The 27,795-nt window shown below is 43.6% G+C and overlaps 1 protein-coding gene across 3 annotated transcripts in view; it reads left to right on the top strand.

The window, feature by feature from the left end:
• Positions 1-27,795, top strand: part of SMG6 (SMG6 nonsense mediated mRNA decay factor) — a 248,758-nt gene that overhangs the window by 90,084 nt on the left and 130,879 nt on the right. For all 3 annotated transcript variants that reach the window (XM_059379054.1, XM_059379056.1, XM_059379055.1), the window contains exons 11-12: positions 18,762-18,878; positions 20,455-20,623. In XM_059379054.1, coding sequence (XP_059235037.1) covers positions 18,762-18,878; positions 20,455-20,623 — 286 coding nt within the window. The remainder of the gene's footprint in view (positions 1-18,761; positions 18,879-20,454; positions 20,624-27,795) is intronic.

Genomic DNA, 27,795 nt, shown 5'->3' with positions numbered 1-27,795 from the left:
ACTTAGGTTGTTTCCATGTCTTGACTATTGTAAATAGTGCTGCTATGAACATGGGGATCCAGGTGTCTTTTTTAATTTTTTTAAAATTTTTAAAGATTTATTTATTTATTTGAGAGAGAGAGAGAACATGAGAGAGGTCAGCGGGAGAAGCAGACTCCCTGCCAAGCAGGGAGCCTGATGTGGGACTCAGTCCCAGGACTCCAGGATCATGACCTGACCAAAGGCAGTTGCTTAACCAACTGAGCCACCCAGGTGCTGTCCAGGTATCTTTTTGAGTTGGTATTTTCATTACCCATGGATATACAATATTCCCAGAAGTGGAATTGCTGGATCATATGGTAGTTCTACTTCAAAATTTTTTTTAAAGATTTTATTTGTTTATTTGACAGACAGAGATCACAAATAGGCAGAGAGGCAGGCAGAGGGGGGTTCCCTCTCTGCCAAGCAGAGAGCCCGATGTGGGGCTCAATTCCAGGACCCTGGGATCATGACCTGAGCTGAAGTCAGAGGCTTTAACCCACTGAGCCACCCAGGTGCTCCTCTTGTACTTCAAATTTTTTGAGGATCTTGGAGTCTTATGTATACAATGTTTGCACCAATTTATAATCCCACCCAGCAGTGCATAAGGGTTCCCTTTTCTCCACATTCACATCTGCATTTGTTACATCTCGTCTTTTTGATACTGGCCATTCTGACAAGCATTAGGTAATACCTCATTGTGGGTTTGGTTTTTTTTTTTTTTTAAGATTTTATTTATTTATTTGACAGAGAGAGATATAGCGAGGGAAGGAACACAAGCAGGGGGAGTGGGAGAGGGAGAAGCAGCCTTCCCTCAAAGCAGGGAGCCCGATGTGGGGCTTGATCCCAGGATCCTGGGATCATGACCTGAGCTGAAGAAGGTAGACAATTAGCAACTGAACCACCCAGGCGCCTCTCATTGTAGTTTTAATTTGCATTGGCCTACTGACTAGTGATATAGAGCATCTTTTCATGTGCCTATTGGCCTTTCATATATCTTCTTTGGAGAACTAACTATTTAGGGCCTTGGTCCATTAATTTTATTTTTTATTTTTTAGCTGTTTGGAGGTATGAGTTTTTAATTTTTTTAAAAGTTTTACTCATTTATTTCTGTATGAATTTTTTCTGTGTTTTGGGTACTAATCCCTTATCAGATATATGCAAATTTTTTCATTCCATGGGTTGTCTGTTCACTTTGTGAATGATTTCTTTTGCAATGCAGAAGCTTTTTAATTTTATGTAATTGTTTATTTTTGCTTTTGTTGCTGTGCTTTAGGTGTCATATCCAAAAAATTATTACCAAGCCCCACATCAAGGAGCTTTTTTCCTGTGTTTTCTTCCAGGAGTTTCATGGTATCAGGGCTTACATTTAAGTCTTTAATCCATTTTTTGGAGTCTTTAATCCATTTTGAGATACTTTTACTTTAATCCAAAGAATGACACTTTGACTTCTTCCTTTCCAATTCTGATACTTTTAATTTCTTTTTCTTGCATAATTGTTCTAGGTAGGATTTTCAGTACCAAGTTGAGTAGGAGGGTGAGAGGGGGCACCATTGTCTTATTCTTTTTATTTATTTATTTGTTTGTTTTTTAAGATTTTATTTATTTATTTGACACAGAGATCACAAGTAGGCAGAGAGGCAAGCAGAGAGAGGGAAGGAAGCAGGCTTCCCGCTGAGCAGAGAGCCTGACTGGGGCTGGATCCCAGGACCCTGGGATCATGACCTGAGCTGAAGGCAGAAGCTTTAACCCACTGAGCCACCCAGGTGCCCCTAAGAAAATCTCTAAAACTAAGTTAAAGTGATAATTAAGTTAGGAGATGATGATTCTTATTTCAGAAGGATCCATAAGGGTTTCTTTAAGCAAGAGACTCCTCATGTTCAATGCATTTGTTTGCCCAACATTTAGTCTGTGACAGAAAGACTGTGATTGTAAGAGAAACCTGAGTCCAAGTGCTTTATGCAGTTGATGACTAAAGACTGAAGTATTCTGGGACACCTGGGTGGCTCAGTTGGTTAAGCAGCTGCCTTCGGCTCAGGTCATGATCCCAGCTTCCTGGGATCAAGTCCCACATCGGGCTCCTTGCTCCTCAGGGAGCCTGCTTCTCCCTCTGACTCTGCCTGCCACTCTGCCTGTGCTCGCTCTTGCTCTCTCTCTCTCTCTCTCTGACAAATAAATAAATAAAATCTTTAAAAAAAAAAAAAGACTGAAGTATTCTAAAATCTTAAAGAAAAACCCTAGATGAGTGAGAAAGTGACATATGCTATCATATGCTAAAAGAGATTCTTGCTTTAAAGGACCAAATGACAATTCAAAAAATATATATATATAAAAAATGTATATATAACATAAATAATATCATAATTTATAATACAGATATATAATTACATATATGTATATACATATATACTTACCTGTATATATGTGAATATATATGTATATAACATAGATGTATAGATACTAATGGGAAATTGTCTTACCTGTAAAATTTAGTTTCTGTACATTATGGGGATACTTCTAAAACAAAAAGTTCAACAACAAACTATGAAGCAAAGAGATTTAAAAGCCAAATTTAATATTTGAACACTGGTACAGAGAGCAAAGCTTTATAATTCTGGGATTAGCATTCCTTGCCAAACAATTTTTTTTTTTTTAAAGATTTTATTTATTTATTTGACAGGCAGAGATCACAAGTAGGCAGAGAGGCAGGCAGAGAGAGAGAGAGGAGGAAGCAGGCTCCCTGCTGAGCAGAGAGCCCGATGCGGGACTCAATCCAAGGACCCTGAGATCATGACCTGAGCCGAAGGCAGCGGCTTAACCCACTGAGCCACCCAGGCACCCGCCAAACAGTTTTTAAGCACCAATTCAACTTCATTTTCTTGTGAGGTTTCCTACGTTTGGAGGACAGAATTGACCTGCTAGTTGAAAATACCTAACAGATTTATTTATAGAGCACTGCCTTACTTCTTAAAAAGGGCCTACTAAAGATTAGAGGAGAAATAAGTAAAATAGAGAATAGAAAAACAAATGAAAAGATTGACCAAACTAAGAGTTGTTTCACTGAAAAGATAAACAAAATGGAAAAACCATTAGCAGCCTAACCCAAGAAAAAATATAAAGGACCCAAGTCAAAAAAATCATAAATGAAAAAGAGACATGACATTGATACCACAGAAATTCAAAGGATTTTAAGAGATTATCTGCTAACAAACTGGACATCCTAGAAGAAATGGAAAAATTCTTAGAAACATACAACTTACCAAGACCAAATCAGAAAGAGATAGAAAATCTGAATAGACTAATTACTAGCAAGGACACTGAAACAGTAATCAAAATCTCCCAGCAAAGATAAGTCCAGGAGCACATCACTTCACTGGTGAATTTTACCAAACGTTTTACAGAAATTAACACCAATCCTTGGAACAGTTTAAAAAGTAAAACAAAAAACAAAGAGAAGGGAACACTTCCAAACCTATTTTACAAGGCCAGCATTATCCTGACACCAAAGCCAGAAAAGAAAACTACAGGCCAATATCCCTAATGAATACAAATGCAAAAATTCTCAATAAAATACTAGCACACTGAATTCAACAGCATACTAAGAGGATTATTCACCACGGTCAAGTGGGATTTATTCTTGGGATGCAAGGATGGTTCAATATAGGCAAATCAATCAGTGTGATACATCACATTATTAGAATGAAAGAAAAGAATCATACGATTATCTCAATAAAGAAAACAAAAAGCATCCAAAAAATTCAATATTTAGTCATGATAAAATTCTTAATAAATTAGGTATAGAATTCTGCAACATACTTCAACATAATAAAAGCCCTATAATGACAGGCCTAGCACTCAAGGCTAAAAGGATGAAAGCTTTTCCTCTCAGGTCAAGAACAAGACATGGTGCCTGGGTGGCTCAGTGGTTAAAGTCTCTGCCTTTATGAATATGAAATGAATATGAAATAAATATTCATTTCATCACGAAATATGAAATGAGTAAAATCTTTTAAAAATTTTTTCTTGAAGCACTGTATACCTAATCTGTTAGTATATAAAATACTACTATATCTGTGTTTTTGGAAAAACATTGTTAGATTGTGATACTTACATATTTTGTCTCACCATACAAATAGCTTCCGGATAATTTTTCTTGGGTATCTTTTAACAGTAGGTAATAAAGCCGCATGCTGTAAAGACCTTTAAGGAGTATTTTTCATTTTTTTCACACAGTATCCCTTGCAAAGAGTCTGTGTTAAAAAAATGATTTGAGAACTCAGTGCTGAGAAAAGATTTATTTTTCCTGAGTAACTGATAAATTTATTCTTTTCCAATAATGACAACTGTATATTTATAGTTATTTATTTATTATCTAGATATATTTATTCTAATTCTATCTAGATATAATTTAGATATATTTATTCTAAATACTTATTCTAATGCTTATTATTATTTAGATATATTTATTCTTTCCCAATAATGACAACTGTTGGTGTTTCCATTTTTGCTTTGGCTGCCAGGAAAATCAGAGGTAAATTTTAAGTTTATTCATGGCACCTGATTGACTTATTTGTATTTTACTTTTTCTTTCTCCTGATTTTCTACATCTACTTTAACATTACTTAATTATAGGTGATTTTGCCCTAAATTTTCACAAGTCTTTTGTGGGATGAGGTATAAAAGAATAAACATAAACAAAATAATTAAATTTAGTTGAAAATAATGTTTATAGGTTTCAGTTTATATTGTTGACAAATTAACCAGTTAGCCAACTGATTACAAATTTGGAATGGCTGTTACTAAACGGGATGTCGTTTCTAGAACTTCTAAGTCAGAGGACTTGCTGATGCCTCATGGGTTTCTAGTCACCTTCATCAAGCGCTACCTTTCCTTGGCATAACTGCTTTATTTAGCTATTATTCTGCTTACCCCTTTTCTACTTTAAAACTATATGATCCATAGGGGAGAAGGTTGGACGAAGTCATTGCTTGCTCAATCTATTTTGGGCATTGATCTTGAATTATAAAGCTTTGAGGAACTTCTTAGAGTGAGCTACTAGAGAAGATTGTGATGAATGTGCAGATTTGGATAGTCACAAGGAATCCACCCAAGAATTATGTCTTCTCATTGGCCTTAATTTTAAGTACTGAGTCCTCAAGATTTGTTTGATGGCCCAAATCTTTGGGTTCTGGAAGCTTCTCAGAAGGAGTCCAAGAGATCCTTCCTATCCTGGGTACCTCTTTGTCCTACCTGTCTCAGAATTGTCTTATTTTGGTATTGTTTGCACACTCTGTCATACTTTTTTTTCTTTTTTTTTTGACAGGCAGAGATCACAAGTAGGCAGAGAGGGAGGCACAGAGAAAGAGGGGGAAGCAGGCTCCCTGCTGAGCAGAGAGCCTGATGTGGAATTCGATCCCAGGACCTTGAGATCATGACCTGAGCCCAAGGCAGAGGCTTAACCCACTGTGCCACCCAGGTGCCCCTGTCATACTCTTAAAAATGCTTCAGGAAGCCATAAAACAAACAAAAAAATGAGTTAATCTGTTAAAATGGAAGCTGAGCATTTCCCCACCTTCTGCCTGCCGTATTAAAGGAGCTTTCTCTGAATCAGGTTGTCTGCAGGCATTATCTTTCATTAACTTTTACATTAGTCCCCAAGTGCTCCTGAAGCTTCATACCAATAAAAATGGGTTTCAAGCTGTTTTTCTAAATCAGCTGCCAAACCTATCTAGACCGTCAGAAGGGTTGTGGCGTTATTAATTCCTTCTCATTGCTACAGCAAAAGTTTCCTTCTAGATTGGCTCGTGGGTATGACTTTTTAGGAAGCCTACTTCACTTCTCTTCTCTTCCAGAACCCTAAATAATTTCTGACACAAGATACCCCAGTTCTCTTAATAGAATTCCACAGGGACATTTACCTGCCTAATGTAATTAAGAAGCTGCTAATCTTTTTCACTCCTGCTTTGCTTCCCCCAAATATTGTGAGAGAAGCAAGCCTTGCAAAACCTCTGGTAAGCAGTGTAGATGTAGAAACTCTGTCCTTCAAGATTTACTTGTAAATCTTCCAGATGAGATGCTGGAATGGCAGACACTCTTCTCCCGGGTCTCATCCTTGAGGGACTTAGCTGGTGCCATCATGCCATTCCGCTTGCAGCAGCTCTTCTTGCCCAAAAGGGGACGTGTATTTGAATAACCCTGAATCAGGCAGGAAATTCAGAGTGACAAAAATATCAATCCAGAGACACAACTAAAGTGGAAATGGCCAGAGTGTGTTTTGACTGGTTGCCTGCCCACCCTTCCTCCTCCTTCTTTCTCTCTCTTTCTTTCCACTCCCCACTACCTCTATCTCTTTCTCCGGCCCCCACCCCACTGCCCTCCCTCCTTGCTTGCCTACCTGCCTGCCTTCCTTTTCCAGGAAATCTATAGTGTACCATTTATAAAATGGGTATTCTCTGGAAAAAAATGAAAGCACTCCTTTAGCACTCCTTTAGGAGTGCTTTCATTTTTCCTTGTAGAGAGTAGAAATGGTTTGTTGTCTGTCTTGCCAAGATGTTTTGATAGAGTCCCCAGGACACTTCTTGGCCACATAGCTTCATATAAAGGAGGAGGGTAAGTCAGGCTATCATCTGGAGAAGGCTTAGCTCTTGTGGAGGTCATTTTATCACTTTCAGAAGGTAGCAGTTGTGTTGTAATGGTATAATAAGCTTTAGAATCAACCACATCACGTTTGAATTTTTTCCCAGCTATTTATCCGCTGTGACCTTGATGAAGAAAGTTAACTTACCCTCTCTGAGGCTTAGTTTCCTTGTCTGTAAACTGCAAATATCGGTGCCAGTTTGCAACATGTTCCTGAGTGTCAAATTGTGTATTAGGCACTCAGTACATGTCCAGCTTTATCAAATCAGCCTCTAAGTTATGATTTCTTAAAATCTTAAATGATGAGTCAGACTAATGGCCTTTTAATGGCATTCTGTTATTTAAAAAAAATCTTTTAACAGTTTTATTGAGATCTGATTGATGTACATCAGACTATACATATGTAGACTGTACAGTTGATGAATTTGACATACGTATACATTTGTGAAACCATCAACACAGTCAAGATAGTGAACATACCCTTCACTCAGAAAAGTTTACTTGTGCCTCTTGGTAATCCATTCTTCCCTAACTTTACCTCCCAATCCCTAGGCAACCACTGATCTTTCTGTCACTATAAAAGAGTTTGTATTTTCTAGAATTTGACAGTATTTCCTCTCTCTCTCTCTCTCTCTCTCTCTCACTGTCTTTTGGCCTGTCTTCTTTATTCCACAATAATGATTTATACTTGTTGTTGAATGATTCAGTTGTTTGTTCCTTTTTGTTGCTGAGTAGTCTTCCATTGTATGGATATACCACAATTTGTTTATCCATTCTCTTGTTAATGGATGTTTGGGTATTTTCAAGGTTGCGCTATTTTGGAATAAAACTGCTGCAAACATTCAAGTGTAAATCTTTTTGTGGACATATGCTTTCACTGCTTTTACACAAATTCCTCAGAGTGGTATAGCCAGGTCACTTGGTAAATGAGTGTTTTAACTTTGGTTTTAAGAAACTGCCCACTTGCTTTTCAAAGTGGCTGTATCATTTTATATTCCCAAAGCAGTGTGTGAGAGTTCCCCATACTCCATGTGTTCAGCAATACTTGTTCTCTTTTTGGGTACAGCCATCCTAGTGGGTATGGAGTTGTATTTGTGGTTTTGATTTCCCTAAGGATTGATAATATTGAGCATTTTATAAGAAGTGCATGTTGAGCACGTACTTATTTGCCATCCACATATTTTCTTTGCTCATTTTTTTGTTTTATTAAGTTGAAAGAGTTCTTACAGATGAGTCCTTTGTCAGATAGGTATTTTGTACATATTTTCTCCCAGGAAGAAAATTTTCTCTGTGGCTTCTCTTTTCATTTTTGTCTTTTGGAGACAAGTATATGTGTGTATGTGTGCGCACGCACGCTTATTTGTTTTGATGAAGGTTTTTTTTTTTGTTTGTTTTTGAAGTTTGGTCTACAGACTTATTTTTTTTTTAAATTTTTTTAAGATTATATTTATTTATTTGACAGAGATCACAAGTAGGCAGAGAGGCAGACAGAGAGAGAGAGAAGGAAGTAGGCTCCCCGCTGAGCAGAGAGCCCGATGAGGGGCTCGATCCCAGGACCCTGAGATCATGACCTGAGCCGAAGGCAGAGGCTTAACCCACTGAGCCACCCAGGCGCCCCTGGTCTACAGACTTATTGACAAAGATAGTTTCACATGGTGTTGAGGCTAATACTGCCAATTAAAAGAAAACTTATTAATATCCATCTAATTAATGGTCCAAAGCATTGCACCCTGAAAATGCATAAGCAGTTTCACTTACGAAGAAAACAGCACTAAGCAACGTGTTTTAAGTAACTTTTTCCCCCCGACTGTCCTTGTTGTTGGTGGATTACACATACCACCGATTTGAGATTTATACCTTTCCTTATTTTTTGAGCAGCAAGAACATGTTTAAACAGCTCACTTAGCTTCTGCAATTTGTTCTTCTTGTCATCTTTCTTCACTTTCTCATCACCTCCAGTCTGCTGCTTGACATGGATTTTACTGATCTGATGATGAAGTTCTCTTGCTTTACTCCTTATTTTGTAGATAGAAGTTCTGTCTTCAGTGAACTTTCCTGTCTTTTTTCTTATTTTCCTTTTAGTTGCCCCTGACAGTTTCTTGCTCAATCCAGATAAAGAGCCACAGTAGCCTCCAGCAGCTCAGGCTGGACAGCACAAGCTGCAAACGGGGGGGCTGCATGCAGTGTCTGTGCAGAGTAATCTGCTGATTGGGAAAATGTCCCCCAAATGTCTAAGAAGCCCTATTCTTTGTAAAAGAAAAATGTTTCTGGAATCTTAGATCTTTTGGGGGGGGGTCTCTTAGTTGTTTTAAACTTTATATTTTGAAATAATTATAGATTCACAGGACATTGTAAAAAAATGTAGAGAGACATCCTGTGTCCCCTTCATCCCTCCTTCCCTAATATTAGCATCTTGACTTTAGCACAATATCGATCCCATGAAATTGACATTGGTACAGTCCACAGACCTTACTCATTTCACCAGTTACGCATTCATACAGGTATATATTTGCCAGTTGCACATGTGTATATATAGTTATGTACAATTTTATCACACAGGTAGCTTCCTGTAACTGCACACGGTCAAGGTGCAGAATTGTCCCAACACTGCAGAACTCCCTATGGCTACCTCTTTAGAAATACCCCATCCCCTTCTCTCCCCAAATCTTAACCCCTGTGCTCTGTCTCTGTAATCACTTTGTTTCAAGAATATTCTATAAATGGGATTATATAGTATGTAACCTCTTAAAATTGGCTTTTTTGGCTACACTTAATTCCCTGATGGTTTATCGAGGTTATTGTACATACCACTTTTCTTTTTATGCTGAGTAGTATTCTGTGCTGTGGATGTTCACTGTCTAACTGTTCATCTGTTGAAGGACATTTGGGTTGTTTCCAGTTTAGGCTGTTATGAATAAAGCTTCCATGAACATTTGTTTACAGATTTTTGTGCAAACATAAGTTTTCATTTCATGTGATAAATGCCCAAGATAATTGCTGAATCATAAGTACATTTTTAGGTTTAGAAGATACCGCCAAACTATTTTCCAGAATGCCTGTGCCATTTTTACCTTCCAGTCAGCTCAGGTTATGTAATCCCGTTCCTCTGCATCCTCACCAGCTTGCTGGTATCATTACTATTCAATATTTTAGCCATTCTGGTAGATATGTAGTGATACCTCGTTGTAGTTTTAGATGTTACTTTCCTGGTGACTCAGGATATTGGGCATCTTTTCATGTGCTTACATTTCATCTGTATATCCTTTTTTGGTGAAATGTTTGCTTGTGTCTTTTGTCCATTTTCTAATTAGATTGTTTTCTCACCGTTGAGTTTTGAGAGTTTTTTATATCATCTAGATGCCTGTCCTTTGTAGTTTATTTTGATATATTATCCCAGTTTGTAATTTGCCTTTTCATCCTCTTACCGTTTTTTTGCAGAACAAAATGTTAAATTTTTATGAGGTTCAGTATCTCAATTTAACTTTTTGTAGATTGTGCTTTTGGCAGTAAGTCCAAATATTCTCTTGGTCCTAGGTCCTGAAGATTTTCTTCATTTTTTTTCTAAAAATTTTATGGTCCTATGTTTTTACATCTAAGTCTTTGATCCATTGTCACTTAATTTTTGCATAAAATGTGAGACTTAGGTCAGGATTCACTTTTTGGCCTGTGGATATCTAATTGTTCTAGCACCATTCATTGAAAAGGCTCTCCTTTCTTTGACTTAATTAACATGGGGAAGAACGATTTCCTCCTACTATGTTCTTTTTCAGAGTGGTTTTAAACATCCTAGGCCCTTTGCCTTTACATGTAAATTTTAGAATAAGCTTGTCTGTATCTAAAAGAAACTTGGCTGAGATTTTAATGGTATTTGCATTGAACGTATAGATCTGTGTGGTTGAGAATTGACATCTCTGCAATGTTGAGTCTTCCAGAGTACAAGCAGGGTAAATCTCTCCAGTTATTTAGGTCTTCTTTGATTTCCTTCATCAGTATTTTGTAATTTTCAACTTAGAGATGCTGTACATATTTTGTTAGATTGAATATTGAAAATAGCTAATATTTTATATGTAACTATTTTGTTTTCTTTGGTGTTATTATAAGTGGTATAGTGCTTTTATTATTTATTATTTTATTTATTTTATTTTATTTCTTGAGAGAGAGTGTGTGTGCTCATATGCGGGAGGGTAGGGGTGTGGGAGGGGCAGAGGATGAAGGAGAAGCAGACTCCCAGATAAGCAGGGAGCCCGACATTGGGCTCCATGCCAGGATCCTGGGATTATGACCTGAGCCAAAGGCAGACTTTTAACCGACCAAGCCACCCAAGCACCCTAAAATGGTATATTGTTTTTATTTTAGATTCCACATAGTTGTTACCTTAGAGCTTTTTGTGCAGAACCACAGAGATTCTAAGGTTTTTATATTCACAGAAAAGAGAGGAAGATTTGGGGCTTGTAGCTTGAATCACAGGCTTGTGACAGTCAGGTATGGAAACAGTGTAGGTACAAGAGCAGACAGACTTGAATTCAAATCCCAGTGCTGACACTTACTGGCGTTGTAACCTTGGGCAAGTCATTTAACTTCTCTGGCTCTGTTTCCTCAACTGTCAGAGAGGGAAAATAATACCTCTTATGCAAATCTTATGTGAAGTTTTGACATTTTACACACACACACACACACACACACACACACACACACACACACACAGTCTTTATGCCAAACACAGGTCTCAGTATATCTTAGTTATTATTTCAGGCCACAGTGGAATCATGTTGTTTATGGTTAGGATTCACAAATGAGAGGCATAGTGTACCTACTGTTGTGAACAGCACACATGTCCTGAACCCTGACATGGTGCTAATTTTCAAGGATGTGAAGTCTTGACATAGCTCTTGTCCTCAAGGGGCTTATAGTTTTGTTGGGGAAGCATGCTATATGTATAAAAATTCCAGGACAGGCTGTCACTTATTAAGTTCCAAATGTGTGGGGCAGACAGTGGGTATACCAGAGAACTTTGTCTTCCTGGGTTTTGTTTGCTCTTTTGTACCCTGATCAGTGAGGTGGCTTTGGGATGTTGTTGATGAGAGAATATGTGGGGGTGGGAAGGAGTGTGTACAGATTTAGGGGAAGGATTCATGTGGGAATATGTAATTAATTTTTATACTTTCCCCAGTAAACCATCAACCCTTTTTATGATGTCATGAGGGATTCCTTAATTTTGCAGCTGCTTCCTGATTACGTCAGAGAGGAGCCTCTCACCCCACAGCCTGGAGCTGCACTCATACAAGAATTGGAAACAAATGAAGTGCTGAATATCTAATGGCTTCCACAGGGAGAGCCAGTTCAGACTTCCCCAGACCTCCTTATGCAAGGTCTTCCTCAAGTATTTCTGACCCCCTGAAGTGTCTTTGTTCTGGAAAGACAGGTCTGGCTCAGAGCCAAGTGGGTGGGAGCCTGGGGACTCCTTGATGCTTACCTCCCTCCCTCCAGGTGTTCTGCAATCCCAAACTTAGGCCCCTTTCCTGGACCTCCTTTGGTAGGTGTTATCCTTTTTGAGGTCTCAGCATCCTCTGGAACCTGCCGAGATTATTAGTTAAGAGTCCTTGCCCCCTTCCAGTGAATCCCTTCCCTCCACACATCATTTCCATCGCTCTTGATTTTCCTTCGGCAGCATTTCTCACATCCATACACTCCTGTCTGTTCCCTCTTCTAGCTCCTATAAGAAAGATGTTACATTTATTTGGCATTATAAAGTTTACAAAGTACATTTACACATAATTTCTCTCAGTTCAAACAAGTTCATGCCTTCTTGGCTTCCCAACAAGTCTCTGTTCCTTTTATATTATTCCAGTTACCCTAATGTATCCTAAATTTTTGGCTAGATAAAATCATCATAAAACACTCACCTGTGCTTCGTTTGGAAACCTCGAGCAGGTGCCCTCTTCACCCCGTGCCAACTTAGGTCTGCATTCCTTGCGGTGGCCTTGCAGGCCCGGTGCTTTGTGGTCCCCGTGTGGTGGCACTCTTGAGTCCCTCGCTTGACATGTGGGAGGGTGCCTGGTGTGCCCTGACCTTCGTGCCTCCTTAGCAACACGCAGTCTCTCCTTCGTCCTGCCTGTTCCAGCTTTGTTCTTTTTTTGCAGCCTTGCTCAGAAGTGCTTTCTTCTGTGCAACCTTCTTGGCTATCCCCTAGCTGGAGATGATTTTCTTTTCCTCTGGTGAAAGAAAGCATCTTACTTCCATCTTCCTTGAATTATAGTTATTTGAGTCTGTGTATTCTTCCTGTCTTCCTCATTAAATTATTGTCTTCCTATGGATGGATCTTATTTTCCTTCATATCCTCCACCACTGGGCTGAATAAATAACTTTGTAACTAATGGGAGAGGTCATTTTTTTTTTAAAGTTATTTATTTATTTATTTATTTATTTGTCAGAGAGAGAGAGAGAGCGAGCACAAGCAGGAAGAGGCAGAGGGAGAAGCAGGCTCCCCACTGAGCAAGGAGCCAGATGTGGGACTTGATCCCAGGACCCTGGGACTTGATCATGACCTAAGCCAAAGGCAGATACTTAACTGACTGAGCCACCCAGGTGCCCAGGCAGCCACTTAACCGACTGAGCTACCCAGATGTCCCAGGAGAGGTCATTTTGTTAGGTTGGGATTTTCTTTGCCCTCACATCTGCCCACCAAAAAAAGTCAGTTTTACAATCCTACAAAAAGGAATAGCAGGCCTGACAGTAGGGGCTCTTGGGGAAGAAACACTACCTTCCGTGTTCCTGGTTTTGTTGCGACTGTACCATTTGGGGATGCGTTGTTCATGGCCGGCCTTGGATCAACCTGTGTTCTGCCATTATGCATGAATAATTTGCTTGGTCTGTTGGTGCCTGGTTTTCCTCACTCATTCATTTTACTTCTCGGGGAATAAAACGATGCCCCAATGGCCTGGAGAGCTCTGCTTTTGCTCTGGGCTTTTATCTGGTTTCTATACAATGACTGCCTCTTCCATCCCTCCTTCAGTCAGCAACTGCCACAGGGAACTCTGTAGCCCAAACAGCAGCAGTCGAAAGATGCTCTCACTGCCCACTTCCTGCAGACAAGGAGGTTTTGGTGGGCTGCTCAGGAACTGTGCCAGCACTGTGTCTGACTGGTGACTGACTCATAAGAAAAGCAGCCCTATGTCTGAAAGATAAGAGCCAATAAATCGCCTCCAGGTGGTGTTAGTTTGGAGGTGACTGACCATTCATTTCCTGTCTTTGGGAGGAGCCGGTGGGGAGGGAGTCAGTGAATAAGGTGGTCTTGCCTGCATTTTTCTCCAGCTATTAGTGAAGCAGCTGAGCAAATAGTTGGTTCTCTTTCCTGGAATGGCTAGTAGACCCCAGTGGCTTCTGAATCCCTCTGCTCCGGTCAGGGTACCAGACCTCTGTGTCATCTGTCCTGTGTCTCCCCTTCGGCACTCTTGTCATCCCCTTGCCAGGAAGCTGGCCGTGTGCATCAGGGAAGCTCTGCTTATTTCCTTGCTGCCAGATTTTTCTGTGACCAGCCAAACCTCATCCTTACGGGTACTGGTGTGCTTTGGCAGCACATATACTTAACAGGTACTGGTTGCCTCCAGTGCTCTCCCTGACCCAGGAGCTGATCAGAAGATCTGAACTTCTGTCCCTTGGCTGGGCACAGAGGGTCCAGGCAGGTGGGCTTGCCCCCCCTCCTCTTCCCTCTCCCCTTCCTTCTGCCTCATTCCCATTTCCTGCAGGAGGATGCTTTGCCATCCTGGAGCCGTCAAGCACAGCTTTGCTTTGGCAGTACAGTCGCGCACACACGGTTGGGAGAGGGGACATGTTTATCACTTTTCCTGGAGATTATCTGTTTAAGCACTTCTCTGACAGTTACAATAACAAGGGCAGTGTGTTGTGTTTCCCAGCAGAAGGACACTTGCTGTTGAAAGATGTATAGCGCTAATTAGAAATACATAACATCCGGCCACATGGCAGCCTTCTCCCGGCCGCTCCATTTCCTGATTTCATACAACTTTGACGACAGTTGGTTTATGTTTTCCATGAATATGTTCTCAGAAAAATGAGAGAGTCTCCCTGTTACGTGGGAGTGAGAAGACTATTTCTGCCTGTGCAGGTATTTGGGCACAGGAATAGTGGGAGCTCTGGTCATCTGCCCATCTGAGAACATGTGGGAAAGGGCAGAATCAAGTTCAGACCTCAGGTGACTTTCTTGGTAAGAAATATTTCCGTCTGACTTGCTTAGCCAAAACCGTCCCCCTAAACCCTTGAGCGAGCCTGCTTTTGGAAAGAAGGGGAAAGGCTATTTCACAGTGTTAATGAGTTCCTCAGCTCATGTCAGGCTCCTGCTACCTGACACAAAGCCAGAGGAACCCAGGCAAATACCAAGGCAAACAATGCTTTTTCCTTCCCCACCCCACATCATTTGTTGGTCTGACCCAGCCCAACTCTAGGGATATATATGGGCATTTGTCAGACTAGGGCCAGTTTCCTAGCTCTACCCCCAAAGTGGGTGGACTCTGGGAATCTGGATGCTGTTTTCCTCCTCACTTGTATGAGAATGAATACCTCCCAAGGAGTGGCATCTTATGGCTGCTAGCCTACAGAAGCCTGCTTGAGGCGAAGAGTATCTCCGAAGATGCCATAGCACTTAATATAGTTCTCACTGGAGGCTCTGGGTCTGAGTTGCGATGGTTACTTGGGTAAATAGCAGTTTTTTTCACCCAATTGTAAGGTCCTGAGTTTGCAGGGACTCTGTTTTATTTGTAGCTGTGTTCTCCTTAATACTCAGCACAGGGTGAAGCATACTGTAGGTGCTCAGTACGTGCTTGTGTACCATCGAACCTTGGCGGGGTGGGCAGCCCTTCCTGAGAGTATTCTCTGTGACGTGGTCAGAAGGCTCACTGAGACCCAGGCATTCTGACCCCATATAGCAGTGATATCACCACCTGCTTGATCAGAGCAGAATTCTTAGTGGTTTGTCCCTCCCGCAGACCATTTCAGGGAAGTACTCTCAGGCCCTTTATGGAGAGGCGGGAAGAGGTGAATGAAGATTTGAGGCTCTGTGGCTAACACTAGAGCATTCATGAAGCTGCCTTTTCAGCTGCTGCTCTGAGAAGTAGTTGAGCTCTTCCACACTTACAGCAAAGAGACTGTTGTTTCTACCTTCCTGATCCCCAAACCTTATTGCAGGAGTCTTAAAAAAGAAGCCACCCTGTGGAGGGCCTGCATAGTGCAGTTGGTTAAGCATCTGACTCTTGGTTTGGGCTCAGGTCATGATCTCAGGGTCGTGGGATCAAACCCTGTATCAGGGTCCATGCTCAGTGTGGAGTCCGCTTGGGACTCCCTCTCCCTCTGCCCTTCCCTGCCTTCCCTCTCTTTGTCTCTCTTTCTCTCTCTCTCTTTCTCTTAAATAATAAAATCTTAATTTTTATTTTTTTTTAAATATTTTATTTACTTATTTGTCAGAGAGAGAGAGAGAGAGGTAGGCAGAGGCAAAGCAGGCTCCCTGCTGAGCAAAAAGCCCGATGCAGGACTCGATCCCAGGACCCTGGGATCATGACTTGAGCCAAAGGCAGATGCTTAACTCACTGAGCTACCCACTTGCCCCTAAAATTTTAATTTTTAAAAAAGATTTTATTTATTTCTTAGTGCAAGCAGGAAGAGCTTCAGTGGGGAGAAACAGGCTCCCCACTGAGCAGGGAGCCCAATTTGGTGCCTGAGGCAGACGTGAGCTGAAAGACAGATACTTACCCGATTGAGCCACTCAGACACCCAAATAAAATCTTAGAAAGAAAGAAAGTCAACTTTGACTCCCCAGAGGCCAAAAGTATCATTGTTTTTAAGCAGTTCATTCTCCCCCTTGAGCCCTAGTCACAACTTTGCCCTCTGAGAAATAGCCGAGCCTGTGATTGCCATTTGTCATAAAAATAGAAATGGGCTTGGTGAAAGTAATCTCCCTTTGTCCCATCTTATCCTTATCCAGGTTAACGAGAGTATCTTATTGTAGTCTTTGGCTTCTCAAAATGCCAGTCTCTTCGAGCTAAGACACCCCCTTTTGTGCCTTTTCAGGGCCTTCTATGTGCAGGCAACTTATGCCTAAGATACCCAGTTGTTAAGGGGTCACTAATGTCAACTCCCAGGATGTGGCCTCTCCTTATACTACTCTAGCTTCCTCTGTTCTGGACTTATGCCCCCATTCTGGGCTGGCCTTGTTGCTAATGAGAGGCAGCCTGCTGGCAGTGTTTGGCAGGGGCCTGGGCTGAGCTAGGGCAGTACAGACCGTGATCCTGCCCAAAGTAAGAGATAGAGGGGAGAAGCTGCCCTTTTTCTTAGGATGGCATACACATCTTCCCCTTGCCTGCTTTCTACCCTTTCCCCTCTTGATTTTTGGATGCTGGTGTCTTGATTTCTCTAGCGGAGGTTTAGGGGGCCTTACCAGAAGAAGAATGAGAGTGGTGACCTATTCTAATCACATGGATTGTTACCACTTCCTTACTGCCTGCTGCAGTTGAGTTGGAAAGTTAGAGGGTGACATTTGGGACCAGTGGGCATCTGGAAGGATGGCAGGAACGCCACAACAGACGAATACTTTGTTACACTGATGCTATTCATATGTTCGACCTTCTGAGCAGCAGCCTGTTCCTTCTCACTCCCAGGGCTCTCTAAAGTGGTTTGGGGCTGGCTCTGTATACTCCAATCATGTTTGCTCCTGTGGCCAAGGCGGTTAGGAATAACTGTGGTTGTGTAGCATCTCCCGGAGTAAAGACTTCAGTTAGGCCCCATTAACGAGACTAGTGTCAATGAGGAGAGAGGCAAGAGGGCTTCCCTCTGGCTGTTGAGGTTAACGTGCAGGCAGGCACAGAGATCAAACATGTGGTGGCTAATTATCCTTTTAACACTTGGGGATTCTGAGCGTTCTCCTGTGTTACAGAGGGAATTAACAGATTAGCTGATGCCAGAGCAAGCGAGCAGGTGCCTCATTCCATCTCCTGTGCGTATTGGGTGTCTCCGCCTCTGAGGCTGCAATTGGATGGCTGCCTTCTGTTTGTCACCTATTCCTCTCAAGTCTGGATTAAGTGGCCATCAGGGCGAGCCACTGACAAGTAGTTACAGACAGCATTTTGAGAGTGTATGTTGTAGCTCCTGCCCAAGAATAGCTCTGGCCACCACCAAGATGGCTCCTTTCGCTGACCCACAGCCAGAAGGAAGTCAGCCAGGCTGAGAACATGAGGGGGAGTGGGTGATGATATTGGGAGCCAGATTTCTTTTTCAGCCCTGGGGGAAAGAATTTGTGAAATAAAAAGTACCACTGGTTAAGTGCTTATCATATGCCCATTTTCCCATGTAAAATTAACTCTTTCAGTGAAAACAGGTTGTTTGTAAGTGGAGGAGTGATGGAAGGTAAGGATGGAACCAAAGGTTAGTGATTCAAGAAGATAAATTTGTATTTTTTGTGATCTTAATTGATATTTGTACTCCTAGTGCTATGTGAGAGGAACTGAGTGAATTAAATATGACTTGTTACTATAGCTTCGCATTATTAGTAGCCAACTAAATACAGAGAGTCTGTAGCTCTGGCCCAAACTGTCCACCTTGAGGTACCTGGTCCTGGGGAAGCAATGCCGAATTTACATAGGGGATTCCTGTCATAATGTTATCAAGTGCTTACCCATAGACCAGCCATTGTGGTAAATGCTTCATGTGCACTATTTTACTTAGCCTATGGCGACGCTTTGAAAGAGGAAATACTGGGGCGCCTGAGTGGCTCAGTGGGTTAAGCCTCTGCTTTCAGCTCGGGTCATGATCCCAGGGTCCTGGGATTGAGCCCCATATCAGGCTCTCTGCTCAGCAGGGAGCCTGCTTCCCCCCTCTCTCTGCCCTTCTCTCTGCCTACTTGTGATCTTTCTCTCTGTCAAATAAATAAATAAAATCTTTAAAAAAAAAAAAAGAAAGAAAGAAAGAGGAAATACTACTACCACCAGTCTTAGATGAGGAAAGGGAGCTCAGTGACAAGACCAAGGAAGTGCACCTGGTAACCTGGAGAAGAGTAGCCCTTAACCCCCCAGGGCACTGATGAAGTTTCATTTGTCTCTCCTCAGACTGCTTCTCGGAGGAGTGTCGCTCTGTGATCCAGGAGCAAGCCGCAGCGTTGGGCTTGGCCATGTTTTCTCTCCTGGTGCGGCGCTGCACCTGCTTGCTCAAGGAGTCTGCCAAAGGTAAGCAGAGGAGGGACCCCCTGACTGATGGCCTTCCTCCTGCCTGGGCCCTGTTCAGACCAGCTCAGGATGCCACCCTGCCTTCTCAGCATCTCCTCCCTCTACTTGATACTCTTGCTCAAGTAACCCCTCTTCCTTCTGCCTACCTAACTAGCCCCAACTCATTTTGCTTTCCCTTTACCTCTGTAGCCCTCTGTCCTTGGGGGAACTATCCCCTCCCCCTGTTCTCTAGTAGTTAAGATTTTTCACTGTACCTATGAGCTGCTGCGGGTTCCTGTAACATTAGTAATTAGTAAACCAGCAAAGACAATTTCCATTTTTGTTCATAACTGATGTTTTGGTTTCCCTGCTCTATCTCTGTGTCCCTCTTTGTCTGGTACTGGTGGGTGTTGTAACCACTGTGGACCAGCCACCTTGGACGACTCACTGAACCAGAGCACAGGCTGTTTTTAACCCTTGAGTTGATCAGTGTCCCCATATGCATGAAGGTTGCCCTTAGAAATCTAGGACTGCCTGCTGAGCCATGTAAGGTAGGGCTGAAGATTGCCCCTTTCTCTCAGCTCCTGGATCAGTATTGGTGAGTATTGAGGCCCCGCTCCTGTCCCCCTGCCACTTCAATTTTGTGAATGCCTCCAGACTCTGGAGCTGCCTTTTTTGGGAGGGAGGGTCAAGGTAACTTTTTTTATTTTGAAGCAATTTCAAATTTATAGAAAAGTTGCAAGAATTATACAAAGAACTCTTACATACCCTTTACCCAGAGTCCCCATTTGTTAACATTTTACCATAGTTGCTTTAAGTTCTCTCTCTTTTTATATATACACACGGATGCTTTTGTTCTGAACTATTTGATTGTTAAGTTGTAGCTGTGGTAGCCCTTTACCCCCATATGGTTGACTGAGCATTTCCGAATAACAAGGATGTTCCTTTACATGACAGTGTAGTTATCAAAATCAGGAAGCCGACACTGATACAATACTATTGTTAAATCTGCAGACTTTATTGAGTTTGTACCAGTTGTCCTGAAAAAAGTCATTTTCTGGTCCAGGACCCACCCCAGGTTTACACATTGCAATTTAGATGCCGTGTCCCTTTAGTTTCCTGCAGTCTGGCATTGAATGGTTTTCTGAAGTCTTTCTGTGTCTTTCATGACATTGACATTTTTGAAGCGTACAGGCCACTTATTTTGTCAAATATCCCCCAGTCTGGGTTTCTCCGATATTTTCTCATGGTCAGACTCAGGGTATGCAGTTTTGGCAGGAACTCTGGTGCCATCTCAGTGCTGTGCTGAAGGGAAAGCTAAATGGGGGGGGCTAGAGGCCGGAGTGGCGACTTCAGCAGGCCACAGGTGGAGCAGAAACAGCTGTCTGCAGGGGCAGACTCAGTGCACTGGTTCTCTCTTTGTCCTGCTTTTCAGAATCCTCTTAGGTGATGCTGGCACTTGTCCTCCGCTTCTGGGCCCAGCTTTCCTGTGGACTTGGTCTCCCTTCCCTAAGAGCTTGCTGCCGTCCCAGCGCCCCAGGCCTCCCTCGTGGGCCACAGCAGACCTAGGCCCAGTTCTCACCCTTTGCCTCTGCAGCTCAGTTGTCCTCTCCTGAGGATGAGGATGACCAAGATGACATCAAGGTGTCTTCCTTTGTCCCGGACCTGAAGGAACTGCTCCCCAGTGTGAAAGTCTGGTCGGACTGGATGCTCGGCTACCCAGACACCTGGAATCCTCCACCCACGTCCCTGGACCTTCCCTCACAGTGAGTCAGCCTGCTCATTCCTTTGGCCCTGCTGGCCTTGGCCCACGTGTGCTCCCACGGCTACCCTCCTGGTCCTCTATTTCTTTCCACCTACCGCCTGCTTATTCCTCTCTTCCTTCCTCACTTGAACTTTGCTTTTTCACTTCCTTGAACACCTTCCTTGTCCCCTGATAATTTAGGCTGTTTTTCCCTGTTGTCCTGTCTGTTCCTCCTCTTCTCAGTCTGTCCTTCTCTCTCTCTCTAGCTTGCTTTGTTTTGATCTTTGTCCTTCCTCTTGCTCTCACTTCATGCTGTTCATGTCTACGGTCTCTGCAGCTGCCTCTATGGGTGTGTGTCGAGTGTGGGCATGTGTCCCGTGTAAAGGCAAGGCCTTGTCTTTTACTCTCCCTTTTAGTTTCTCTCCACACGTTCTTCAGGCTGTGTCCTGCTGCTTCTTGTGCTGCCTTCTGCACCCTGCTTGGGCCTTCCTCTCATGCGTTGTAATGGTGTGAATGTGCACACGTCTGTCTTCCATTCATTTCGTTTCCCATCTCCCTGTCGCTGTGTGTCCATGTGCTATCTGTCACAGCATTTGAGGTGTGGAGTGTGTTGGTCTGGGGAGTATGTGTGTCTGCCTGGGTGTGTTTATGTAGATCTGTTTGTATGTTTGTGTGACCTTTTTCTTTTTTTAGTAAACTGTGGTAAAATATATATGTAACAGAATTTGTCATCTTAACCATTTTTAGGTATACGATTCAGTGGCATTTTATATTTATATAGTTGTGTAACCGTGTGTGGCTATTTCTTTCTTTCTTTTTTTTTTTTTTTTTTTTTTAGATTTATTTATTTGACAGAGAGCGTGTGAATGGGGGGAGGGGGGCAGAAAGGGAGGAGACAAGCAGATTCCCTTCTGAGTGGGGAACCCAACTTGGAGCTCAATCCTAGGATCCTGAGTCAAAACAAGGAGTCAGACGCTCAACTGCCTGAGCCACCCAAGCACCCAAAATGCATAGCTGTTCCTTATATCCGTTATCTGTGTGTGGGTTCTATCTCTGTGTGTGCCTCTTTGTCTCTGGTTGTCTGTGTATGTCCGGGTGTCTATCTGTGTCTGAGTATGAAGGTCTGTATGTATGTAAGGGTCTTTTGGTGTACCTGTACATGTCTGTCCATGTATATGTGTCCACATATTTCTCTGTGCTGTGTCTGTGTCTCTTTCTAGCCTTGGGTGTAGGGGTCTCTCTGAGGGATTCATGTGTCTCCATGAAGAGTCTGTTCCAGTGTGTCTGTTTATGTCTCTCTCTGATTCAGGGTGCATGTTAGTCCATGTGTACTTTGGTCCTGTCCATGTCTTCATGTATGGGAGTGTGTGTTGTATATGTTCTTGAGTATCTGTGTCTAAGACTGCCTGTGTCCATGTCCCTGTTTGTCTGTGACTGTGTCTCTGTGTGTCAGTCAACATCTGTGTGTTGGAAGGGGAATTTTTGTGAATGTGGGTCTCCCTGAATCTACCTGCTTTTGCCTGCCTCGTCTGGGTCTCCCTGCTGGAGTCACCTGTAGCCTGCCTGTCTCTGCCTGTCTTGGCGTGTACCTGCCTGCCTGCCTCTATTTATCTGCCTCTCGTGTGTGCCTGTCTGTATTAGGAGTCAGCAAACTGTGGCCCAGGAGCTAAGAATGGTTTACATTTTTAAACAGCTCAAAAAAAATCCAAAGAATAATATTTCATGACTTGTGAAAATTATTAGGAAAGTCAAATTTCAGCGTCCATGAAGTCATATTGGAATATTGGAGCACAGCCATGCTTATTTGTTTACACTTTGTCTGTGGCTGCTTTTGCACTGCAGCAGTGGAGCTGAGTAGTTAAAATAGAGACATTATGGTCTGCAAAGCTTGTTTACCGTCTAGCCCTTTGCAGAAAGTTGGCTGACTCCTGGTCTCTATGTGTCCCATTCTTTTCTTGTGTTAGTGTTACTATGTGTTCGTATTTGCACAATTGTTTCTTGATGTGTGTGCATGTTGGTGCTGCCCATCTCTGGCCAACTCTGTTGATGGTCTATCTCCCTCCCTCCCTCCATCTTCTCTTTCTTCCTGGCTCTGTCTGTCTCTTTCTCCTTTTCCTTTCTCTTCCCCCGCCCCGCCCCCACTTTCCTCTGCACACCACCCCGCTCTGTTCCTTTAGGCTCTGTGCTGGGTGTGTGTGTGTGTGTGTGTGTGTATGTGAGAGAGAGAGAGAGAGAAAGAGAGCGCGTGAGTATCTATGCCCAGCATTTCATCATCATTCTTCATTGCTCTGCTCTGGGAGGGGAACATGCTGGAGGACAGAGTGTGGAGACCTAGGCTGCTGCGCGATGGTACTTCTCTGGGCTGGGCGCTGCCCATGTGAGTCTCTCCACTTATGAGTGACCTACAGAGGGAAGGCTGCAGGAGAGATTTCCATCTAGTAGTTTCTTGACCTTTCTGTGTGGACTGAGTGCTACTTTCTACCCTTTTCTTCCTCAAACTTCTTCCCTGTTCCTCATGCCAAGAAGCTCCCCTGGACTGTCCAGTGCTTTCTCTCCCCTTCCCTCCCAGCCCTAGCTCGGTAACTGTGTGGCTAATGTTCACAGCACCCTCCTATGAACCCTCCTAGGTTCCCAAATGCGCCCCAGGCTGAAGCCTTAGGAGCCAGGGTTGAGCCGTCTGCTAGGCGGCTGGGGTCACACAAAGGAATGGTCTCATCTGCTAGCTGGGGTGGCCGTTTCCCGGCAGTGTTCTCTAAAGAGTTAACATGTATAGCCTCAAACATTTCAGGCTGTTAATCTATAATGCCGACTAGGCAATTTGCAGTTTTGGAAAGAAACTGACAAGGAAGGTCTCAGCTCTCCAAGTATCCGAAGCCACTGCTTCTGAGCCTGCACAGGGGTCACAGAGTGTTCCTCCCTTCCTCTCAAGGGGTGGGGAGGCAGACCATCTGTCCTTGGAGTTTGGGCTTTCCCTGGGTCACCTCACCTCGCAACCACATCTAACTCCCTTAGATATGGTCCACCCAACCCCTGTTTATCCATATCCCGGCCATCAGTCCTGTTAACTCTCTTCTGTGACCCGTCTCCCTTTATCCCTCCTCCTTCTCCCACTCCCTTTGGCTTTTGTTTGGCTGAGGAAATGGAAAGCTCACACAGGAAGTGCTGGGCCTCATTTGCTTGAGGTGCTGAGTCTGTTTTCTCTTTGGATGCTGTAGCAAATGGCCCGTTGCCGGCATATGCAAGCTGCTGCCCATCTTTGGGCAAGGGCTCAATCTGCAGCTGGGCACGTGGTCCAAGCTACAGCCGTCCCCAGCTAGGTTTTCCCTCCAAGGCTACAGACAGGCAGAGGGGGTTGGAACACTTGAACAAATTTGCTTTTTCTTTTCAGACTCTTTGCAGTATATCGAATCTGATGGCCTAGTAAACAAGTTCCTGTATAGCTGTGGGCACCACTGATGAATCCAGTCTAGGCTAGAGCAGCCAGCGTGATAGAGAATGGAGTCTCCTTTTGCGCTTTCTGTGCAGTAGGGATCAGCAACTGGTCATTTCTGGAATGCAGGTTTAAGCATAAAGGAGGAACTTTGCTGTCCTGGGGACTGACCACAAGACATCGTGGTTTGAGGGCTGGGGCCTCTGTTGGACAGAGCAAACTTGGCCTGACCACCACTAAGGGTAGTCCCACCTCACAGATGTCAGATCCAAGTGCTGGAAGTGGAATGAGAATTTACCTCCCTCACTTCCACTTTCTCATATAGCTGCCTAACACTCACTGAGTAAATAACTATGGTTGAGAGATTGGCAGGGTATGGTGGTTCTGTGGATTCCAAAGTGGCCTCTTTTGCTCATTGATCTTTCATACTCTGGAGCCTTTTCTTTTAAGGGCACTGGGAATAACACACTCCAGATAGTTCTGTGGATGTCAGAATAGTAATCCTTGTGACACTCCCAAGGTCCTTGTGCTGATCTCCATTTTGGAGGGTTTAGGAATGCTCTCAAGAGAATATGAAGGAAATGGCTTCTACTTAATATCTCTCCTTTGGAGGTTTTCACTGGTTTTTGCTAGCATTTGTTCTCTGCAAAGACAGATCCATCATTGATCCTAATGTAAGGTGATCAGATAGCTTACCTTTCAGTTTGCTTCTCCTCCAGAAACCCTCATTCCCAAATTGTTTCCCTGACACACTTGGACCCTTATTCATCTACCCCCCTTCATTCCCTCCCTTTTATTTCATTACCTTCTTTCTCTGAACAGTTAGAGAATCATTCCAAAGCTTTCTTAGGGGAATTCCAGAGCTCAGCATTAGTCTCCTTGGTTCTCTCCTTTTTTGCCCATATTTCTCTTCATTCCAGCCCAATATACATTTCCTAGGCAGTAGCCACTTAGGCATGTGTGGCACACATAGGACGATGACGACAGGACATCACCAACACCGCACAGTGATAAGGGCAGGATTTCAGGGCCTCTTGTGCCTTCTACACAGGGACACTCATAGGTATGTGTGTTGGAGTCAGCAAGTAAGTAGATGGACTTTCCCATTTGTACTTGTAATAGGATGGCTATATATCCCCGGAGATTTTGGTACAGGGGATTACAGCAGGGTGTGGAAAGTTGCCTTGGGCTGCTGTGAAAGACAGTGTGGAGTGCTTTGGTTTGTTTCAAACAGACCACAGTGTTTGGAGGGACCATCTACTTGTGGGGTTTGGGGGAGGAGGAGTGGGGAACATGGTTTCTACACTAGATCTCTTGTTAGGAGGGAGAGGTAGCTGCTCCCCACTTAACCATGTGAGCATGAAGTAAGCTGTGAATGTCAGGTGATGGAGAGGAGCAGAGCAACAGTCTTTCACGAGCCTAAGCATAATGACCCCTCACATCCTAGGACCTTTGGCAGGCTAGGGCAGTGGGACAGCCTACCTCATTTCATAGTCTCTGCTGAAGCCAAATCTTCCCTCATCTTGATCTCTAGTTCTCAGTAAGTGAAAGAGTCAGGGGACTTTGAGAACATCCAAACCTAGCCCAGCTGTGGCAGTTGGTTTATTGCTTTCAGCTGGTACTTGAACCCAGGTCCTGGTCTTGGAGGCTTTCCCAGGTTTAATCCCCAGAGCTTTCTCTGCAGCTGTATGACACTGCGCTGACCCCGAATGAGGATAGGAAAATAGAACCAGTGCCAAGCCAGAGTCTCTTTTTCATTTGGAGTCTGGCTGTCTGCCCATGACCAGGGTTACATAATGGGAAACATAGCCGGGGCTCTGGAGAGCCCGCGTTTCACCAGGCTGCCCAGACCTTCGCATTCTGATGCTATATATCTTCCTAATTGTAGCTCGGATGCATTTATCACACTGTTGGACTGGAGTACTGTTAAAAAAAAGAAGAAGAAGAAGAAGAAGAAGAAGAAGAAGAAGAAGAAGAAAAAAACTCCAGAAATTCCTGGACTTGCTACTTTTCCATGGCTTGTCTTGTATAGTCTACAGAGCATGCTGGAAAAGGCTTATAGCGAGCTCTCTGAGTGCTGTCACATAGGGAGACTTAGGGATATGTAGGGAGTATGCAGTAAGCTGATTTCCTCAGGGAGCCTACATGTGTTGACCCTGTAGACGAGATAGAAATTCTTGAGTTAAAAAACAGCTAGTTCACTCACCCTCACGGGGCAGCTCTGAAAATAAGAACTAATCCCAAGTCTAATCGGCACCCCTTCAAGGACGCTTAATACATCTTCTGAAAAAGGGCATTTTAGGAGGTCACTAAGTAATAGTCCATCAGCACTTCCCTGAAGGAAGTGGTGGTGACTGTGGGAAGCCCCTTTGCTACCCTGGCTCCCCACCCAGTCTCCCTGGCTCCGGGTTGGGGCGTCAGCACTACAGCCTGGCACCAGGGGGTTCCTCTTCCTCCAAGTGCTGAGTGTGAGGCACACGTGATCTCTCCCACGGCAGGAGCCTCTGCCCCCTCCCAACTCCTCTCACAGGGCTTGTTAGAGGAAGGGGTGTTGGCCTAGGGCTCCAGTCTGACCCCAACAGGGTACAGCAGCTGACCCCAGGGAGCGTACTTTCCAACTCTGGGCTGAGGTTATTTGGGTCCAGTGTGTGCTAAACTAAGAAGACGTGTTGGAGTGGTTACAGCTAAAAATTTAGAGAGGCAGGAACCGTGAGAATCCGCACCAGGGAGGCCGCCGAGGGCTCCACTCATGCCGTGGAGATGTTGAGGTCCCCTGGGGGCTGCTCTTTCCCAAACACACAGTGTTGATGGGTTTAACACACCATAGTGATGCAACAGAGGCCATACATGTTGAGCGTAGCTTGGGAAAACTGCAGTCATGTAAGGCACTGACCTAGATGGAGGCTGAGGGAGGCACAGTAGAGGTACTTGAGACATCCTGGAATGAGGTTACCGTGACCTTTCGTTGGCCAAAGGGTTCCAGCTGTGCTGCTTAGAACATGCAGAAGTTTATGTTCCTGGAGTAGTGCAGGGTGATGGGGCTTCAGAATTCGATTTGCCCTATTGGGCAGAATTAATTTAAGTTGGACACTTTCCCAAGGGCCCCAGTTGACTTGTTTGTATAAATCAGAAAGGCAGAAGGGATTATCTTTTACCAGCTCTTAGGTTCTTATATTCATTTAATAAACAGCTGTTATTCTTGGAGGATGATATCTTGCTGCCCATGTCTTAACTCCTAAAACAGTGATCTCTGACACCCGTGTCTTCTCTTTATATCATGGCAGCATCTGGAAAATACACTACAGTTCCTCAGTCTCTGAGAGAGCTGCAGAGATTCCTACCACCCTCATCTCTACCCCATTCCAGAGCCCGTTGAGGTACTTGGCATTGTCACCAGACCAAATCCTCAGCCCACTGAAAACAGAGTTGGCATGACATCTCAGCTTAACAAAGGGGCTTCCTAAGGGGTTCATTCAGATCCTTTCTACCTGTTAGCCACTCACCACCTGCAGTTGAGTGTGAAGTCCTCAGGGCTGCAATGGTCTTATGTTGGCCATGGAACCCCATGTTGGGAGTTGTGGGCTGGGGTATAATGGTCCTTAGGCAGACAAGTTTTTTTTTTTTTTTTTTTTTTAAAGATTTTATTTATTTATTTGACAGAGAGATTACAAGTAGGCAGAGAGGCAGGCAGAGAGAGAGAGAGGAGGAAGCAGGCTCCCTGCTGAGCAGAGAGCCCGATGCGGGACTCGATCCCAGGACCCCGG

This window comes from Mustela nigripes, chromosome 16 (assembly GCF_022355385.1).
Source record: "Mustela nigripes isolate SB6536 chromosome 16, MUSNIG.SB6536, whole genome shotgun sequence".
Taxonomy (NCBI): domain Eukaryota; kingdom Metazoa; phylum Chordata; class Mammalia; order Carnivora; family Mustelidae; genus Mustela; species Mustela nigripes.
The sequence above is the reverse complement of the archived record's forward strand: the minus strand, read 5'-3'. Positions and strand labels throughout refer to the sequence as shown.